At 48.3% G+C, this 19,584-nt stretch overlaps 8 protein-coding genes across 8 annotated transcripts; 3 read left to right on the top strand and 5 right to left on the bottom strand.

Annotated features, from left to right (window-relative positions):
* Positions 1-161: 161 nt before the first annotated feature.
* Positions 162-2,167, top strand: TRV_02925 (uncharacterized protein; the record flags this gene model as incomplete). Its single annotated transcript, XM_003022892.1, has 6 exons — positions 162-462; positions 526-931; positions 965-1,274; positions 1,351-1,445; positions 1,499-1,623; positions 1,695-2,167. 6 exons carry the CDS (start codon positions 162-164, stop codon positions 2,165-2,167), a joined length of 1,710 nt encoding a protein of 569 aa, XP_003022938.1.
* A 215-nt stretch (positions 2,168-2,382) lies between these two features.
* On the bottom strand, positions 2,383-3,426 carry TRV_02924 (uncharacterized protein; the record flags this gene model as incomplete). The annotated part of the gene is made up of 1 exon (XM_003022891.1): positions 2,383-3,426. The coding sequence occupies one exon, from the start codon at positions 3,424-3,426 to the stop codon at positions 2,383-2,385; it is 1,044 nt and encodes a 347-aa protein (XP_003022937.1).
* Positions 3,427-4,121: 695 nt separating this feature from the next.
* On the bottom strand, positions 4,122-8,214 carry TRV_02923 (ABC multidrug transporter, putative; the record flags this gene model as incomplete). The annotated part of the gene is made up of 4 exons (XM_003022890.1): positions 4,122-5,905; positions 5,956-7,190; positions 7,249-7,905; positions 7,970-8,214. The coding sequence occupies 4 exons, from the start codon at positions 8,212-8,214 to the stop codon at positions 4,122-4,124; spliced, it is 3,921 nt and encodes a 1,306-aa protein (XP_003022936.1).
* Positions 8,215-10,047: 1,833 nt separating this feature from the next.
* On the top strand, positions 10,048-10,691 carry TRV_02922 (uncharacterized protein; the record flags this gene model as incomplete). Its single annotated transcript, XM_003022889.1, has 2 exons — positions 10,048-10,154; positions 10,217-10,691. 2 exons carry the CDS (start codon positions 10,048-10,050, stop codon positions 10,689-10,691), a joined length of 582 nt encoding a protein of 193 aa, XP_003022935.1.
* Positions 10,692-11,237: 546 nt separating this feature from the next.
* Positions 11,238-13,169, bottom strand: TRV_02921 (uncharacterized protein; the record flags this gene model as incomplete). Its single annotated transcript, XM_003022888.1, has 5 exons — positions 11,238-12,142; positions 12,195-12,536; positions 12,610-12,908; positions 12,972-13,104; positions 13,136-13,169. 5 exons carry the CDS (start codon positions 13,167-13,169, stop codon positions 11,238-11,240), a joined length of 1,713 nt encoding a protein of 570 aa, XP_003022934.1.
* Positions 13,170-13,809: 640 nt separating this feature from the next.
* TRV_02920 (uncharacterized protein) lies at positions 13,810-15,396 on the bottom strand (the record flags this gene model as incomplete). Its single annotated transcript, XM_003022887.1, has 1 exon — positions 13,810-15,396. The coding sequence occupies one exon, from the start codon at positions 15,394-15,396 to the stop codon at positions 13,810-13,812; it is 1,587 nt and encodes a 528-aa protein (XP_003022933.1).
* Positions 15,397-15,817: 421 nt separating this feature from the next.
* TRV_02919 (cytochrome b561, putative) lies at positions 15,818-16,821 on the bottom strand (the record flags this gene model as incomplete). The annotated part of the gene is made up of 3 exons (XM_003022886.1): positions 15,818-16,351; positions 16,421-16,492; positions 16,579-16,821. 3 exons carry the CDS (start codon positions 16,819-16,821, stop codon positions 15,818-15,820), a joined length of 849 nt encoding a protein of 282 aa, XP_003022932.1.
* Positions 16,822-18,493: 1,672 nt separating this feature from the next.
* TRV_02918 (uncharacterized protein) lies at positions 18,494-19,570 on the top strand (the record flags this gene model as incomplete). Its single annotated transcript, XM_003022885.1, has 1 exon — positions 18,494-19,570. One exon carries the CDS (start codon positions 18,494-18,496, stop codon positions 19,568-19,570), a length of 1,077 nt encoding a protein of 358 aa, XP_003022931.1.
* Between the last annotated feature and the right edge of the window lie 14 nt (positions 19,571-19,584).

Here is a 19,584-nt window from a genome sequence, read left to right as displayed (position 1 = left end):
CGGGTAGTTGGCCAGTCCGGGGTGCACAGGACATGACACGATAAGCACGAACGACATCCCACTTCGTTCGGTTCAGCCTGGAGAGACTTCATCGAATATATTTGGCCTAGAAAGCACATTTGATTAACTCTTCCTCTCTTAGTAAAAGGAAGCATTTCAACATGGCAACCGAAGGCTTCCCAAATCACCCTGTTTTCCAACAGCTCATCAAGTCTATCCCTTTGAACGAGGGGGTTATCATTCATGACCCTAACAATGATATCACTGCCACCTTTGATCGTTTCATGAACGATGTTGTCGAACTGCGACGCACCATCCGTGAGCAGATTCCGGATCTTCTCGACTCTAACGGGATAATCCGTGATGAAGGTGTATATATCTGCACTCTTGCACCGGCAAGTTATGAGATTTTCGTAGCTACCTTTGCCGTATGGGCAGTGGGAGCGGCGGTGTCCCCGCTGGGTATGTGTTATTTCTCGTCGTTTTTTGGGATACCGTTTGGATATTAACGGTTCCCTTGTATAGCAACTGGCCTTACACCCCAGGAGGTCTCTTTTCTCATCCAAAGGAACAAAGCTGTGCTCCTGATAGCCAGCGCGAGCCAGCGCGATGCAGCTGCCGCAATCCAGAGTTACATCAAAAACGAGACTGGAAACGCTATCAAAGTCATTGGCGTAGATCTCAACGTTCCAGTTCCGTCAACAAAACGCCAGTACCATATCGACGAGAATATCGTCTTTTCCCCACGCCGGCCATTAATTCTCCTCCATACATCTGGCACCACTGGCCTACCCAAAGGAGTTATTCGCACAATGCCTGCGTACGACCTCCGTACTGTGGCCGGTGCTTCGAACGAAGACCTCGCGCTGTGCCACCGTGCTGTTCACTGGGGATTCGGAATATATCCTCCAGTAGCTTCGATCTCGAACGGGTTAGCCATTTAAATTGTTGATCCGGACCCCAGCCCAGAGCAAATATGGGAGGTTATCCGCCAGCAGAAAATAACGATGGCTTATGCTACCAATCTGACCTTGCTTCGTCTGATGCAGTATTACAAAGAGCATCTGGCCGTGCTCGAACCCGAAAAGGTAAAGGAATACAGTGAAGGAATGAAGAAAATTAAATATATCGGTTGTGGTGGTGCAGTTCCCATGCCCTCTGTCGGACAATTCTGGAAAGACATGCGTGGCAGCATCCCCATCACCATTCTTTATGGCACGACCGAGGGTGGTGGAGGGACAAGCACAACCCCTGAAGGCTATGATGTCACGAAGGTATGCCCGCTATTATTTCTCCCGGGTCATCAATGCTTCTCAATTCTGCTTTATTCTAACATATTGTTGCGGATAGCGTGTGATAGGCAAGCCCATGCCTGGTGTTGAAGTCAAGCTTTCCGAAGGTGACCATGGAGAGATTCTGTTGAAAAGCGGTGATCTATTTCTTGGGTGAGTTCATTGGCCTTGCTAGTTTTACTGGGGCTTTGCCAACTCCTTCGTAGATACCTTAATAATGAGGCTGCTACAAAGGCGGCATTGGACGAGAACGGGTTCTACAAGACAGGTGACCTGGCCCACATTGAGGAAGATGGGAACTACGTTATTGATGGCCGAGTCAACGAAGATTGTGAGTGCATCTTCATCCCTATCGCGCTAATATATCCTGTCAAAGAAATATCATACTAATCTCCCTAACAGTCGTCCATTCGAGAACCCTCAAAGTGGGAACCCTTGAGCTCGAAGATAAGTTGTCGGAGCTTCCTTACCTGTCAGAAGCATACGTCGTTGCTGTTCCGGACATGGAGATCCTGCACAGGGTAGCTGTCATTGCCCGTCTCAAGCCCTCGTTCAAAGAAGAAGACGCCAACATCTTAGGCCCGGACGGAAAGCCTACATCAAACATGCTATTTAAAGTAAGGCGAGATCTTACAGAACTGAAGGTTGCGCAATACAAGCTGCCAACTCTTCTCCGCATTCTCAAAGATGACGATATTATTCCACGGACGACGACCGACAAGGTGATTCGAAAGAAAGTTATACAGACCTTCTTCCCTCAGTCTGCCGATTGCAAGGTAGAGGATCTGCCTAAGGAAGTGCTTGTTTGGGATTTGAAGAATGACAAAAATGCCGAGTCAACGGGGTTGTGGGACTGGGCCGCTGCCCAGGACTAAATCTGATGAGATATGCTCTCTGCCATGGCATATTCTACGTACAAACACCTGTCAAGGCTTAAGACATACCTCCTACGTCAACCTGTCATGAGAATTGGAAGCACGGTTATATAGCTATGAAAATTACTATATTTTCAAATTTGGAGACATACAGAACTATTTATGCATCCTGGTATGGCCTTCTTTTAATGCATTTTGCCGAAGTTAAGCATATTCTACTCCTTATCCCAATCCATATCGATTTCTATCTCACTCGCATCAACAGAGCCTTTATTCCCTCTAGCAGCGAGTTCCTTGTCAAGTGCCTGGAAGAGCCGATCTAGGTATATCTGCTCACCCGGAACAGTCAGCCCAATGTTAAGGCCGCTGAAAATCGATGCGTCAAAGCAAGCCCTTGCTATGCTAACAAGGGGTTCGTGTCCACAACAATACAAGTCTTTGAAGCGTTGTCTCCAAAATAGCCACCGAGGGAGGCTAAAACCAGGCTGCTTGATATTTGCTTTGACTGCAAGTTCTGCTGGGGCCATTAGAGAATCATTTAGATCAGCTGCCAAATCCGTAGCTGGATCATAGCCTGCCAACGATAGCTTTACAAGCTTATGACTGCTTTGTTTAAGCCATTCTAGACAGGCAGGTAGAAGCTCAACAATAGTATTTGAGCCATCTTCTGGTTTAGAAGGAAGCGAAACATCGTCTCTCGCCGTCTCTAGAGACTCCTTAAACAACCAAAGAGCACAACAGCTGAGTTGATCCGGGCAAACGCCAACGGCACACAGCTTAGCAGTTAGCACCGCTAGGCTTTGCCGTTCCTGAGATGAGAGCTTCATTGACTCTTCTGTCCAGGAAGCATAAATTTCCTGCACAAGGTATGGTAAATCGACCCACAGACGCTGTCCGTTGGGCATGGTAGCCACTTCGCACACCCTGGTGCCTGGCAGCGCATCTCTATCTTTCTGGTTGATAGGAAACGAGCCGAGTTCTCGAGCTTCGAGGATCAGAACGACAAGTCGGTCATGTTCTGGGCTATGGTCTGGAGTCACTTTTGCGACATGGATGAGTTCATCCCAAAGATCATGCAGCCGCCTCTCAGTTTCGGCGGCGGTACAGTGGTTGTCAATGTAACTTCTACCAATGCTGTATATATTGTTGCGAAGGCCCTCCCAGGTTTCTTGTGAATTGGCAGGGTCATGGCCAAATCTTTTGCGCTTTTCTTCCCGCGTAAGGCCTGGGATTACGCAGTTGCCTTCAGGACAGTCCATGCTTTAATGTGTATATGATTGAGAAGTTGAACTGTCGACCTGAGAGGCGGGAGGGAGAGATGGGTCATACAACGCTAGCAAGAGGGCCAGGCAGCAGCAATTGCGCTGAGGGTAGGGAGGCTGAAAGACGAAGCGGCTCTTCCAGCATTCGAAGGTCGCAGGCAGGGGGGAATAATAACCCGGCCAATACAGTCCACAAGTTCCCTGCTGCGCTGTTAATACCCAGGCCCAAGTCAACACCCCCTGCCCTGTCCCCTTGCTCCATGCGTCCAAAAAGCGCATCTTTTCTTTATTGTTATCATGTACGGCCTAGATGTAAACCTGGCCATTTTTGCAATAACATGTTGGCTCACAGGGCGTTCTGCCCCTCTTGACATCGTGACATTTTGTGCCGCTATCAATCATGTTTGCTGCAGGGGGAGCAATGCCAACATTGCCAATTATGATGCGCAAGGATGGAGAGGCGCCCAGCTTTACTCGGGACTCCCAGGTTGTTGTAACGTAATTACCACCGGAAGCAAGATATTAGGCTGACAGATTTCATCTCGTCCGCTCATATTGCTGCGGGATGTGGTCGACACCTTTAGAATAACTAAGCAAGCGATGTTAGAAATGCACTTTCAGACTTCATGCATGAACTCGTAGAATTGTACTGCGGATATGAAACCTCTCCTCCATCGCCCCCTGAATCCCCCTCAGCCTAGAGCCGTATCCAATGCCTGTCCCTGGCACATCTCATAATAATCACCCTTTTTGCCCAGCAGTTCGATATGAGCACCAGCCTCGGCAATTCTCCCTGCCTGAAAGACATAGATGGTATCAGCGCTTTGAATAGTGCTCAGCCTGTGGGCCACTGCAACTATACTCCTTTTACCCCCCTTGGCTGCCTCGTTTATAGCGTCCTGGACCATCTTTTCACTTTCTGTATCCAACGCACTTGTTGCTTCATCAAGAAGCAGAACTTTGGGATCTCGAACAAGAGCTCGAGCAATAGCAATACGCTGGCGTTGGCCACCAGAGAGTTTCGAGCCACGAATGCCGACTTCACTCCCAAGCCCGTCAGGTAAAGACAAGACGAATTCGTAGATATTTGCATCTTTACAGGCTTGTTCTATCTGTGCATCTGTTACCTCACTGGAATCAATCAAGCCCATGGCAATATTCTCCCTGATACTGCCCTGAAATAGTATAGGTTCTTGCTGAACAAGGGCTAGACGCCGACGATGGCCATGTAGGTCAATTTCATGGATTGCTTGGTTATTAAAGGTGATGAAGCCGGTGGTTGGATCATAGAAGCGGCAGAGGAGATTGATCATGGTTGACTTTCCACAGCCTGATGGGCCAACAAACGCAACAAATTTTCCTGGAGGAATTCTGATATTGATGTCAGAAATGACATTTTTTGAGCCCCCACGAGAAGGGTAGGCAAAGTTGACAGTTTGACAGTCAATAGCAACAGTCTCATTATTTTCGAAGGAGTCATTCGCAGGGGGTTCATTCGAAAAGTCGTTATCGATGGCAGGGACTCGCTGGCGTAGCCAAAAGATGTAGTTGGTAGAACTCGTTGCTTTTGTGATGCCGGTGGTGTATTGGAAAAGAGCTGCCGCATTCTCACCGCCAACCACAACCGCAGTGAAGACGACGAAGAATTGCTCGTTGGTATACTCATGTGTAGATACCAGTTTCCCGCCATACCAGAAGCCCAAGGCCATGGCTAGGAAGGTAATAGATTGAGTCAAGGCATACCAAAACATTGTAAAAGTCAGGGCTTTTACAGACTGATGCGCAACTACGTCGAGTCTTTCTTGGTATATTTGAAGAATCCTCTTCTCCAGAGTAAGGGATGATACTGTCCTTATAGCTAAGACTGCTTCCGTTGCAATTGCAGCGCTGCTGGCGAAGCGTGTAGAAGTATCTTCCTCCAGCTTGCTCTCAAGATGGATACGGAAGTAGCCGCTTAATAGCAGTAATGGTAGCGCAGCAAAGACACACACGAGGCCAAGTTTCCATCCATAAGCAATGCCCAAGATAGAAACTGAGATAATTGTGACGACGTTGATGAGAATTAAGCCCGAATTGATACCTAAGAGCTCATTCAAATTTGACGCATGAATCAATAACCTAGCACAGATTGAGCCAGTAGCATTATGCTCCAGATTGAAGAAAGAGATATCTTGCTTAAGGGTGTTTCTGAAGAGTTCTCTCCTATACCTCCGGCTAACTTCCTGTAAGGTTAAGGTTGTTTCAGTAGTTAATCCCAGTGCGCCAACTTTGGAGTATAGAAAAGGGAAACTCACCTGAATGATGATATTGGCTACCCATCCCACAAAGAAGTAAATGACGAAATTAGCAAGGGCTACAGCGAAGAACATCAGTGCCCAGAAGTTCCCACGGCGAACGGCTTCGCTGCCGCGGAGCTGAAAAACTTCAAGCGTCCGTGCAAGAATGACAGCTTGAGTTGGAAAAGTAGCACCTGCAACTGATCAGAATATGATGGTTACATTATTACCGTGTGGAAGAAACACTCACCCCCAAGAATACAGGCAAATGCAAAGATCGAGTATGAGCCCCAAAGATTCCGCTGCTCCTTTATCAGAAGCCATAGGCACTGGATTAGGTGGTATCCCATGGTTTCCTTTGCCTGTGCGTTGAAATTTGGTTCCAAGGTGTCAGAAGCTATGCTCCTTGCATGATGTGTTGTAAGATATGTGATTTGCTTCTCATCATCCCTCTCCTTCCTAGTTTCCTTTTCATCTAGGTTATATTTCCCTTCGTCCCAGTCATCCTGCTCATCTATGTCAGTAGCCAGATCATTCTCTGTCATCCCACGGCTTTTTTGTTCTAGGACCTGTGTACGGACAAGCCTTGCATAAGCACCATCGTTGGCCATGAGTCCGTGGTGAGTTCCTTGTTCAATGATTTTGCCAGCAGACATGACAGCGATATTGTCTGCCTTCTGTACCGTAGAGAGCTTATGCGCGATGATAATGGTAGTTCTGCCAATAGAAATGTTATCTAGAGCGCTTTGAACGATCCTCTCAGCCTTGGGATCAAGGGCACTCGTCGCTTCATCTAGCAGTAGAACCGAGGGGTGTGAAATGATGCTGCGCGCAATTGCTATACGTTGTTTTTGACCACCGGATAGCATGCGCGCTCGCTCGCCAACTTGTGTATCATATTTCTTAGGCAAGTGATCAATGAAGACGTCCGCATAAGCCTCTTTGCAGGCTTCTTTCACCAATGCAAGTTTCTGTTCATAAGGGGCGTCTTCATGCTGCGTTCCCACAAGGCCAAAGGCGACGTTATCGAAGATTGTGCCGCTGAAGAGAACTGGTTCCTGTTGTACAAGACGAATTTGGGTACGTAGCCATGCAATATTGAGTTCTTGTATCTTAATGCCATCAAGAAGGATGCTACCGGCGGTATGGTCGTACCAACGTTCCAAAAGTCCGATTATTGTGCTCTTCCCCGAGCCACTAGCACCAACCAGAGCTGTAGTCTTACCAGCAGGCACATTTAAGTCCACACCGTCAAGGACTTTGGTATCCGGGCGAGATGGGTAGGCAAACTCCAGGCCTTCCAGCTTGATCTCCCCAACACATTCCTCGGGTGCCAATCCTGAGGTTGAGAGAGAGTCAATAGCCGACTCCTTATCGATAATGCGAAATAGTTCTTCGGCAGCGGCAGCGGCTTTGGTGATTGTGATGATTTGGGGGGCAATATGGGTCAGAGATGTGGCCGCAACAACAACAGCGAATATCACACTGTGGAGAGGATTAGCAAAGAAAAAGCCATAGAGCATTTTATAGAGATTAACCATACGTTACGACGTCGCCAGACTCTTGGATATCACCACGAGCAAACATCTTGATGCCCTGCCAGAAAGCAAGACCGTAGCCCGAATAAACGCAGAAGAATTCAGTAGAAAATAAAGCACCATAATTTGGTGATTTCTTCCTGCCCACACTTTCCAATTCAGCAAGAAACTCTTCGTAGCGCTGTGCCATCAATGGCTGTAACCAGAAGGCATGGACGGTTGATATAGACGAGAAGGTTTCCTCTGCGACTAGACTAGAGCGCGAAAGGATAGCCATCAACTTATCCTCACTCTTGACCTCGATGCTCATGCAAACCCCAGTGATAATAAGGATAGCTGGAACAATGCAGATGGTGATAAGTGTCAGCTTCCACTGCACTCCAAACGCAACGGCAAAAGCTGCTACAAAAGTGGCGCAGCTTTGAATAAACACTGATAACTTCTCCGAAATGCCGTTAGTTATGATATTACCATTCATAGTAACCTTGACGGATGGCGACCCGTCTTTGTTTGAATCGAAATAGCTGGTATCCTGGCGTAGGAGGCTTTGCATAAACTCCAATCGCAACGCCTTGGTAGTCCGAATGGCCGCTACTGAGGCGGCAAGAGTGTGGATGTAGACCAGAAAGAACTTGGCGAGAAATAGATAAACCAGATAAAGGCTGTAACTCCTGTTAGGCCACTTTGATGTCCGTGTTGCAATTAAGCTGTTGTTGATGAACCTACGAGTATTTTGACACCTCCTGTATATAGCTTTCGGAGCTGATGGAGCCGTTAGCAAAGTTGTTGAAGGTCGTTACGAACTTGCCAAAGATCAGGTCCATTAATGGAAGCGCTGAACCGCCTATAATAGCGGCAAGGAAGGATATAGAGTAAAGTAACCAGGCCTTTCGGTCAGCATAGCGGAAGATGCGTCTGTAGCTCTTGAAGCCAGAGGGCTTGGCCCCTTGATCAATCTCGTTGGCCGGCATGGTGAATGAGAAGGAGAGCCTGGCTGGCCAAAGTTATTCACTAGCCCAGGTTCGGCAGGAAGAGTGACAGTGAAACGGCAGTGAAGGTTGGTATTCCAGAGACTCCTTGGTCAACGAGGCACCGCCCAACTGGCTAGTTATATAACATCCTGGGGGTCCTCTGATGGTTGCTCCGACTCCGAGTTGCAAGTGCCAGAGAAGCCGCTTCGCCCAATGATAGACAGATGCTACCCCGGCAGTGCTGCTGGGCACCATGCGAGGTAATATCAAGCTGCCTGGCATCGCGCATAGAGGCTGCATTTGGAGTTCGAAAGACGGGATATCTCCAAGAGTTGGCGACAGGGTCATCCACGCCGGGGTGACGGGTTCAGCCATAACTACTAGTTAGCCGGTTGACTGATAGCACGCCGGTTCGAAGATAACCTTGGGCCTGGTCATAACCATTCAGTTAGCAGTGCTCCGTCAACTAAGCAGTATCGATAGACGAGGTAGTTAGATGCTGGCGAAAAGTCGAAGAGCCGGATGCTCATCACAACTTGTGAACTAAGTTAACTAACTGGGGCCTCGGCCATGGAACAACGATTTCTCTAGCTTACTACTACGGCTACTGTCAAGATGATCCCAGTCCCAGAAATACTCAACTGGATGGGCACAATTTCGGTCATACTGTTAGCCCTTTACAAAATATCCAAACATACGTACAAGTGAGGAAATGTCACTATTATATAAAGAGTTAATACTTACTATTTTATTATAGACAATGTTATGGCACGAAGTTATCAATGGAGAGGGAAGACGGCACATCTTGTGAATTTACAATGGGAAGAAGGTAAATAATTCAAGTTATAAACGACTATAAGATCTAGGCTAATTTATATAGTTAAGGAGGAGAGCACAAGAAGATGTAGAAATGGGGCCATCCCCAGTTCAAGCCACAGCAACTGAAACTCCAGCCCCGACTGCAGCTCATAAAAATGAGTTTTGAGCCTATGGTACGAATAGCCTGCCATAGTAACTACCTGGCCCGTAGGTAGGTCCCATCATTCCATCATCTACGCGATGGGTCTATGGATCGCAAGCTATGCTGACAACACCTCAGCAGGACAGCTAAAATGACAGGGTGCTTTTTGATGCAATAAATATATGCCAACGTATCCTCCCAAGACAGAAAAATACCACAAGAGGGTGATTGGGATCCCAGCTCTTTCAACCTAGAACTCGCTGGTGAGCCGTGTGGCCAGATGAACTTCCCTACGACAGGTTCATCAGCTTGTCGAGCTAGCCCTGAGTACCTTCAACCAGTCCTGGCCTCCAACGCAATACCAGATCTACTAGAGGATTAAGGAACTTCAAGATGCTAAAGTTCTGAACCTGTTCAAATCACAACTAGGGAGGGAGAACTACGCTGATCATACGAGAAGGAACATCCCGGATCAAATATACCAATGTGAATAAACTAAGGAGGCTGGTAGTAGATAAGATTAAGGATGTGTCAATTATGCCACGGGCTCCAGTGCCAGCCCTGCAGGTCCCGTCGGGTGCAGGTGGAATAGTCAATGATCCGGCTAACTAGTTATACTAGGTACCTGTTATCTCTAGTTATGGAAGTTGGTTATGCTATCCGCCAGTCATCTTTGGAGTCAGGCTGCTACGATGTCTAGAGCTGCATTTCCCCCAGTTTTATTACATCTTTCTATCATAAGGCATATTGGACGCACCTTGCGTCCAGTACTCTTTGCTCGAAAACTTACATGCCCTACTACCTACCCAGTACCCATTCATACGGATACGCAACAAACCCTGACAGATGTCCCTGAGCACAAAACAGCAAAAATGACATCTGTAGGAACTAGAATTGTCGGCAAATCTGGCAATCAATACGTTATTGAGCGGCTTCTGCAGGAAAAAATCCCCCCAGACATTCGCGTTTACCTGGCAAAGTTTGTCATCCCTCTACCGTGGGCATCTCTCAATATGTTTAACTAGGTACTGGTAATATTAGCAATGGAACGGAGAAGTTCATACTAAAAAATGTCCACGATTTCGATTACTACCACGATATCTACCGTCGCATCTCTAGCTCTCCTTGTCTCCGCTTGTTGCATGATACTGTGCCAGACCAGTCAATATTCGTCTACGAATACCTTACCGACCATCTTCTCAATATGGCGAAAAAAGATATACCTATCGTGGCCACAAAGCGAATCCTTAGAGATGCTTTATGTGGACTCAAAGGGCTACATGATCAGAATATCGTCCATACAGGTAGGGGTTTTGATAATATATTTTTGTTACCTTCCGACTTGGAACCCATTACTCATATTAGTGCTATAGACATCAAAGCAAACAACATCCTGATTGACTGGAAAGAAAAGAATGGGGAACTAGCCATCGGGCGGGTACAACTGGCTGATATCGAGGATAGCGCAATTATACCCCCTAATTGTGATATCCTCGGGAAGGCTGTAGGAAACTGAATGTGGCGCAGCCCAGAAGCCCATGTAGAGGCCCGTGTGAATAAGCCCTCCGACATATTCTGCTTTGGAATTGTGGTGAGTAATCTCATTATCCCTATCTATCTAAAGTCGTTGGTATAATTAAGGTCGCTAATAGATATAAAAAAGTGCATCTGTGCAGACTTAAAGCATGTTATCTTAGCTGTAGATGCAAAGGAACTTCCTGAAGGTGTGGACGTTCAAGCGATTGTTCTCCAGCGTCAGCTCTCATATTTCGGGAACGATGACTCCATCGCCGCATTCTTAAAGCACATCGGTGATGAAAGTCCTTGGTGCACTGTTATAAATGTACTTTGGGATGGATTCGACGAGACTGCTCCTCGTGAACCATTTGCGTTGTGGAAGGGTGTGGACCTGGTCTTCAAAGATTTAATTGCCGGTTTAACAGACATTGATCCCAAAAAGAGGCTCACTGCTCAAGAGGCCTTAAATCATTCATGGTTCCAGGGGGATAAGGACTAATTTCAAGGGTGTTTGTACCTTGTCGGTTTATCTGATTGCAGCTCCCTATGAGCTAATTGGGAAGGGCCACATTTTCTTGATTTCATCGATGGTTTTATTTTCGGCCAGCATTTTTTTCGCGAACATCTGGTATAACTCTTCATGTTGCGTTTTCTTTTCATTCCAGTCAAATGCAGGAGATATCCAGCCCTCTGAATCAGTGTCTAACGCTCTTTTAACCAGAACTTGAAGGTCATTCCATTCCTCGTATTTTGCAAGTTCTTCCTCATACTGTGAAAGCTCAACTTCAGTAAAATGTATGGGGCAAGGCTCCATAAATCTTAGATCCGACCAGTATTTATATAACTCAGCTAAGCAGGAGCGAAGCGGAAAAATCCCATCAACAGATGTCTCTCCGCAGCGTATATATATTTCCTTCAGTGCCGATGGGACCAGTAACGCAGTATGCAAATGGGTATTGAAGGCACCTGTACACACCTCATAGGCCTTCGCGAGGTAATTCTGCTCATAAGTGACTTTGGCCACTGCTCTATCCGCAGCATCCATGCCTTCAAGCCTAGATAGCGGCTCAGGTTTTTCTGTCAAGCCAGGGGTGTAACCGTCTAAAGGTTCAAGGAATACTGGCCACCGCGCTTGTAAAAACTTCGGCGCAATCGAAATTGAATGCCAGTCAATAATACCAGTGATGCTTATGGTATCCTTACCTTCCTCTGTGGTAAATATATTCCCCATGTGTAAATCTGGGTGTAAAAGCACAGGCGTTGAGGTCTTTACCAAATTTTGGTGGCTTGAGACTTTCGGTAGGATATTTATCGCGGATTCCAGTACCGACTTATGGGAAGATGGAGTACCATAACTTGGCGGCTGACCTCCTGCAGCCCTCACGGTAGGAAATCCTTTACATAAACTGCGTTTGGCAAGGGACTCCCCAAACTCTTGCAGATTCATCCCTAACAAGAAATTAGTTAAAGGCGTTAGCCGGTTGAATATTTCAAGACGTACAAGGTCCTGAGCCGCATTGTGGAGTTCTGCCTCCATCAGCCCACTGGAGGCTGGCTGCTGGCCCGATGCAGTATTGACTAGATGGATCAAACTCCTTGTCTAGGGGCACATGCGGCAGGTTTGGGATCGAGCGTCGAAAGTAAAGATTCCCATAGGCCGGAAACTGAAGAGATAATAGTTGTTGTTCTATCAGAACGAGATTTTTTATTATATCTAGACGACGAGATTCAGAGAGGCCTCCCCAGACTTTCGTCAATTGAACGCCCTTCGCCTTCTCCAATATAATATACTCAGCCCCAACTAGGTTTTTGGAATCTGAGCTCCAGGCTAAAACTTTGGGGACTGGAATTGTTGTATGTGTCCGGACTACTAAATTTAGATAAATCCTCTCACGAAAGAGTGTGATATTGCTCACCGAACTCTAGTACAGCAGCTTCAGATGCAGTTGAAAGCATCGGAAGACCAGCATTTGGACAGGAAATTTTGGCAACAACTTCAGCCCCATTCTCAAGGGTCATTAAAAGCGCTTTGTGGAATCCTCCTTCCATTTTTTCTATTTTTGTAACCTTAGAAACCGTCGAATCGCTTTTAGTAACGACTGATGTGACAAGGTTGCACAATTCGTTAATATTAAATCGTACATAGCGTCTCGCGTACTGGTACTCTTCATCGACAAGGAAATGTCCATTATTGTACTGGAAAACTTCTTCATGACTAATAGGTTTTCCTATTGAGGTCAGGGCGTGTAAGCATCGACCGTCAGACTGCATTACACACCTCGACATGAAATGTGGACACGCCTCTGGAACAGAGAGGAGAGAGATCTCCTTGGCAGTCTTGGGAGCAGCCTTGGTATCATCCTGATAATAGTCCCGAGTTAAAAGGGCAGAGTTTTGAAGCAGGCCTTCAACTTTTAACACTGAGTGATTCGCGTTCCCAACCCAAATTGACGTCGACCAAGTTGATTAATTTCATGATACAATAATGTTATACAATTGATAAAACCTCTGCAGGATATGGTAAAATGGACACATCTACCGGTTTGAACTGGGTGATGCCGTGAATGAATCTTCCTAGCTATGACAGAAGAACTTGGGAGAATCCCAAAAATGTTTGATGTTGACAACGCGCCTATGGAAAAACCTTGGCGGCAACAGGCTCAAACTTTAGCGGCAAGCAGCCGCGCTTAAGCTAAGGGGTAGACTTAAGGGAGAGCCAGCTTAGAGAGAGAAGCCAGGCTGTGGGCTAAAGAAGAAGGAAGAGTGTGCTCTTAAGGAAAAGGCTAAGGTGTGTAAAGTATTTATCCATGTAAGAAGGTGCTATTTAAAATATCTCTACTATTATTGGCTGCGTGGAACTCTCCCTTACAACCAAGAGCAAATATTGGCCCGATGGCACAAATAGTCCACCATACGTATGTCCACTTTCTAGCCGACGCAATTCAATTAACGACGGACTAGAAACCACATGCAAGGAGATAAATGGATGGTACTTACATATACATACCAGGTAGTGTAGCTGTCCTATTCCTCATGCATTATTCAAATCGTGGTATAGTAATGCTCTCGTTTCCATTATCGTACAAATATGTTACAGGAGATTCGCTATTCTAGATTCATTTATTTCCCCGAATAACTTCCAGTCCACCCATCCATGGCCTCAGCGCCTCAGGGACAACGACGCCACCTAGGGTTTCATCCCATCCGTGCTCTAGTATTGCTGCCAGTACTCTCGGGACGGCCATAGCGGTTCCGTTGACGGTATGCGGGAACCTTGACACTCCTGAACTGTCACGCACCCTTGTTCCTAACCGTCTGCTCTGGTAGTCCGTACATATGGAAGTCGAAGTGACTTCGCCCCAGCCACTGTAACCAGGGTCCAGCACAGATGAATTGTCTGATTTGTTTGGTATTCTGGATGGGAATAGGACTTCAATATCTCTTTTTCGAGTTGCACTCGCGCCAAGGTCTGAAGACGACATTTCTAATACTCGGCATGGCAGGTTGAGGGAAGAGAGAATATCCGTTTGGATAGAGAGCATTTCTTCAAAGAGAGTGGTCGACGTTATTCCATTGGTATTCGCATCCGTACTGTCCTGCTCAACGTTGTCTGTCCAGCCAAATAACTCGACCTTAGTAAATTCGTGCACACGGTACAGTCCCTTGGTATCGACTCCTCTTGCGCCAGCCTCAGCTCGATAGCATCTACTTGCTCCCACAAACTTTAGAGGAAGCTGCTCAGCTCGAATTTCCTGGCCCGCGTACATAGCAGCAAGTGGTATCTCGGCAGTTCCTGTCAGACTGCGCTGTGGTTTATGTGCAGCTTTGTCTCTCTCTGTCTGCTGAATAGACCAAATTTGCTGTTCGTTGTTCGCATCTCGGGGCTGGAAGCCGCAAGCTTCCGCAATATGAGAGTATACAATACTCGGCGGAGAGACCGGTTTCCAGCCCTTCTTACGAGCTGTGGTTAGGGCATACTGGACAAGAGCATGTTCGAGGAGACAGCCTTCGTTGGTGAGGAAGTACCATCCCCAGCCAGTTGATGTTGCTGAGCTTGTGAAATCCAATAGCCCCAGTTCAGTGCCAATTGAGACGTGGGATCGTGGGATAGCAGCCGTCGATGAAGTCGGCGATGCATACGAGGGAGGGGATTCGGGGTCGAAATTGATGTATGTGACGATGCGAGGAATGTCTCCAATTGGGGTGTCCTTCGACGTAAGATTTGGTAACGACAATGCCAACTGCTGTATTTCCTCCATACACTCTTCTCTCCGATCCATCATCTGTTGCGAGGCATCCTTGAGCTCCTTTGCTTCTTGTCGAAGCGCATCCAGGGTTCCATTTTGTTCCGGCCCCAGTTGCTGGCGCGCAGCAATAGTAGCGAGCTTGCCTATCTCTTTTTCAACCTGCTTTATTCGAGCTCGAGGATGCTTCAAGGCATGCTGCAAATCCGAGGCTTCTTTGGCTAGAGACTGTATTCTCGGCGGATAGTCTGCGACTGGCTTATAATTGCGATCGAAGCAGTTCTTCGAGTATAATTCTGCATTTTCGCGGATGTGGCGGACGTTTGGGACTGGTTTCGGAGCTGTTGGCGGTCGAGACGACGCTGTGCTGATAACGCGACGAGGGAAGGCGACATTCCGCGTAGGAGGTCTGAGTGATAACCTGCAATTGAGGCATATGTATAGCGAGGAGGGCCTCATCGGGATCGGCTGCGGTGACAGTTCCTGTCATTCGAGGTTTCTTTGGTGGTAGAAAGTTGGATGTTTTTCTAGAGTCGAACTTTTGAAGTTGGAAATGCGCCTAGTAAGTTTGAGAAGTAGGAGGATAACACTGGATGGTATATCTACACGCAAAAATTACTTCTACACAAGGTAACTGATATTAATTAATATTATATATATGCATAAGTAAAGTATTCATTTATTGTCTCTCGGGTGCTAATAAAGCTAACGAGAGAAGAGCTATGTGTTGAAATAGACAGTAAGAATAGGAGGTATACACAAACACCGAAACGGATGGCTGGACGAACGGGAGAAGAGCATCAATCATAGAGTAATACCGAGAGGATATACCAGAAAGGACGGCAGAGAGGACAGCAGAGAGAAGAGCAGAGCGAGCTGCTTATATGCTCGGTGCAGAAGTCGATCCTCGTAAGAAAGCCGGCAGCTTGTACCTCTTGACTCTCGCCACGACACCGGCAAAGGTGAGAAACGCTGAAATGGTGACCGGCCAGAATCCAATATGCAGGGTCTTGACGTTATAATCCGTCTTGGTAGCAGCTATAACTACTGCCAATTCCAGGACAAAGAGCACGTATCCGCTCACACGGTGCCATTTGTAAATCTTCTTTCCGTTCTCAACGCTGCCAAAGATGGTCTCTGGGAAGAAGTACTGCGCAACACCGACGGCCGACTGCAGGAAGATGATGATGTAGGTTATCAGGCCGAGGACTCCATGGACGGAGGAGAAACGGGTTTCCGGGTGGCTCTGCTTGTTGATCTCGATGATGATGAGGGCCGAGATGAAGGCCAGGTTTGCGACAGCGAGGAATCCAAAGTGCGTGAGAGCACCGGTTTGCTTCTGCTGGGGGGTCCTGGTTGGCTGTACGACGAGGATTGCCTGCACGGTGAGCAGGATTCCGACGGAGTTGAGGAGCTGTCATCGCGGTCAGTACTCCCTATATAGGCCGTGTTATATGATAATGGATGGCGACGGCCAGCTTACCGGGTGCGGCGAGAAGAAGATGAGGTCGTGAGTGAAGATCCCGGACCAGACGAGGGCGACATTCTGGTCAGTCTGTTGTCAGTCTTCTTGTAACTATATACACACACACACACACACACACGGCCAGCCGGATGTAACTAGATGGCGACGCGACTTACGATCAGAATCCCAACCTGCGCCAGGCTCGCAGTCCCTAGAAGCGCAGAGTCAGCGTCCCATCCACCACCGGCCGTCGATCCCCGTCCACCGCTGCCCGCAGACCTACCGGTAATCAGGTTGGTGAAGATGCTCTGGTCCTCACGCTGGGTCACTGTGCCCGGCTCCCCGAGCAGCGGCTCGTTCTCGACGCCGCCTGGCAGGGCGGACGCCCGCTCTTCCGGAATGCCAGTTGCAGAGGCCATCGCAGCGTTATCTCGGTCTAATTGGCCTGTATGCCCGCTGTTTCCTGGTGTTGGCAAGCTGGAGAGGAGGAGGAGGACCGGACAAGCAGCATCGCAAGCATTATTGCATCATTCCTTGCGCCGTTTCACAGTTTTTGGTCCGTCTTGTCATCATCCCTGGAGCAGCCAGTTAGCGTTCGCCGTATTCAAATCCAGCACTGGCAGGCAAGCTCACTCCAACCAGCTACTAACTAACAGGTAACTAACAGGTAACTAACTAGCTAGCTAGCTAACTGCTGGCTGGCTGCTGGCTGGCTGCTGACCGAGTGAAGAGGCGAGTCACTGCAAGCCGCTGTCTGGTAGTGACGGCTCAGGGGCTGTCACTCCCTCGCATTAACTAGCTAGCCAGATATTCACCCGGCAGCTCGAGGTATAAGTATCTGTCCCTCAGGCCATCCCTCTCGCTTTTTCTTCTCCTTCAGATACTCCGTAGATGAGCACCAGTTCAAGCAGACAGCTCATATATAGCTGTTAACCCTTCAAGTCCCGCTTTATCATGCCCCCAATACCGGCCACAGAGCCACAGCCTCCAACGGCATAAGCCCATCGAAGCAGGCAAGGATTATAGAGCAACCGGAGTCTACTTAACTACTGGAATACCTGGAAAATGCCCATATACCCGTCTCTTTTTCATGATGGAACTGCTACTTGAACCAGCACATCGAGGATGGACGGATTCTTTACGTGACGCATATATTGACTACGACTATAACTAACTACCAAAAGAGAACCCGATAAAACACAGACTTCAGAGTTTACTCCATTGTGGGAACATGGAGATGGACTATGCACATCATTCTCAATATTTGTTGCAGACAGCTTTCAGGGAAATCTTTCGTTTCAGGATCTCCAGCCATTTCATCGGGCAGCACGAAATTCAGATGGCATAACCGTTGATTCCATGACCTGGAAAACTCCTATCTAGAGGTGAAGGAGGTGAGGAAATTTATAGATTGAAGAGAGCATGGTCATTTATGACATCCACAGCTCTGGTTCTCAGCCTTAGAAGAAGAATCAAACCGCTGGGTCGAAAAGGGGAAGCCCCTAAATGGCTGCAGAAAGAGTCGGTGTATATTCTTATATAGAATCCCTATCCATTACACTGGGGAGATCACCTCAACCATGGTGTCACCGTGGTCCATGCTATCAGCAAGCAGTGATCATGTAACTAAAAAGGGGCAATCCCATATTAGATAGAATCAATCTTCCTTCACCTTTCTACCAAAGATAGCCACAAGAGTGTATATCCCCTAGGAGGTCCTTATAATAACCCTAATCATTCATCCCCCTAGGCTTAGCCAGATAGCACAAGTATGCATCAAGTGATATATTTTAACATGGCCTCGAGAAAGTTGGGGCTGGAGTCCCCATGCCGTTGAAGGTGGCGGTAGCTTCAACCCAGTCGTATAAGAATAACTACCTGTGGCTAGACAGGTGGATAACTGCTTAGTTACGGCGGCATCCGAGCAACTGGGCATTAATTAGCAGATCTCGCGGGGGTTGCCGTCTTGTCTTGCCCTCGGTATAGCAAGTTCAAGTAAGTATAAGAGGGAGAAGACTGTCCCTGTTCAAGGTAAGTAGCAACACCAACGAGCAAGCTGTATATATACTTACTCTCCCTGTATAATCGACCATGGCCACCAGCGTTCCCCGTGAGGAGATAGACAAGTGCTTCTCCAAGACGACCAATCTAGCATCCTCTGCCCTGAACTCGACTGTGCTGGCCTGTAGCGACGAGTACTTCGCCGCCGCATCGAACCTGCTCACCCCCGGTGCCCCTATCCACAAGCCAGGAGTCTTCGTCCACACAGGGGCCTGGTACGACGGATGGGAGACCAGACGCCATAACCCCGCCGAGTACGACTGGGCACTCATCAAGCTCGGGGTAGGCAGTGGGATCATCGAGGGAATCGAGATCGATACCGCTTACTTCGTCGGCAACTACGGCGAGCATGTCCTCGTCGAGGCAGCGTATCTGCCCGCTGCCGACCCTGCATCGGCCGCAAGCGAGCAAGAGATGATCAGTGACAGCTTCTCCAGGTGGGAGACCATCCTGCCACAGCAGCCATGCGGCCCCTCGATGCGTCAGGCCTGGAAGCTGCCCAAGCCAACCGGCCCGTTGACGCATATCAGAGTGCGCATGTATCCCGACGGCGGGTTCTCCAGGCTCAGACTCTACGGCCACGCCTTGCCGCCGTCTCTAGCATCGGCTCAGGGCCAGGCTCGCCCCGTGGAAGAGCTCTCCTCGGCGCTGATGGGTGGACTGGCTCTGGCTGCGAGCAACCAGCACTTTACGCCGGCATCTAACCTCCTGCTGCCCGGGCGAGGGAAGGACATGGGCGATGGGTGGGAGACTGCACGCTCCCGCCAACGAGGCCATGTCGACTGGGTCATCGTGAAGTTGGGCCTGCCTGGATCAGCCGTCAAGGTGGTCGTTGATACCAAGGACTTCAGGGGGAACTTCCCGCGGGCAGTGCGTGTCGAGACGATTGACTGGAAGGGCGAGGGAGACAGTGAGCCGCCGTTCGACCATGACGCCTGGACTGAGCTGGTCAAGGGCGAGCAGCCGTGTAGAGCTGATACGGAGCACGTATTCGAGGGAGACGCCCTGGTAGCCGGCCAGCATGCAACTCACGCAAAGCTCACTATGATCCCAGACGGGGGAGTCAAGAGATTCCGCATCTTTGGCCATAGATCATCGTCTACATAAGGAGGGAGAACTGC

This window comes from Trichophyton verrucosum, assembly GCF_000151505.1.
Source record: "Trichophyton verrucosum HKI 0517 chromosome Unknown contig00253_1.f1.exp, whole genome shotgun sequence".
NCBI lineage: Eukaryota > Fungi > Ascomycota > Eurotiomycetes > Onygenales > Arthrodermataceae > Trichophyton > Trichophyton verrucosum.
Note: the sequence above shows the minus strand (reverse complement) of the source record. Positions and strands in the feature narration are given on the sequence as shown.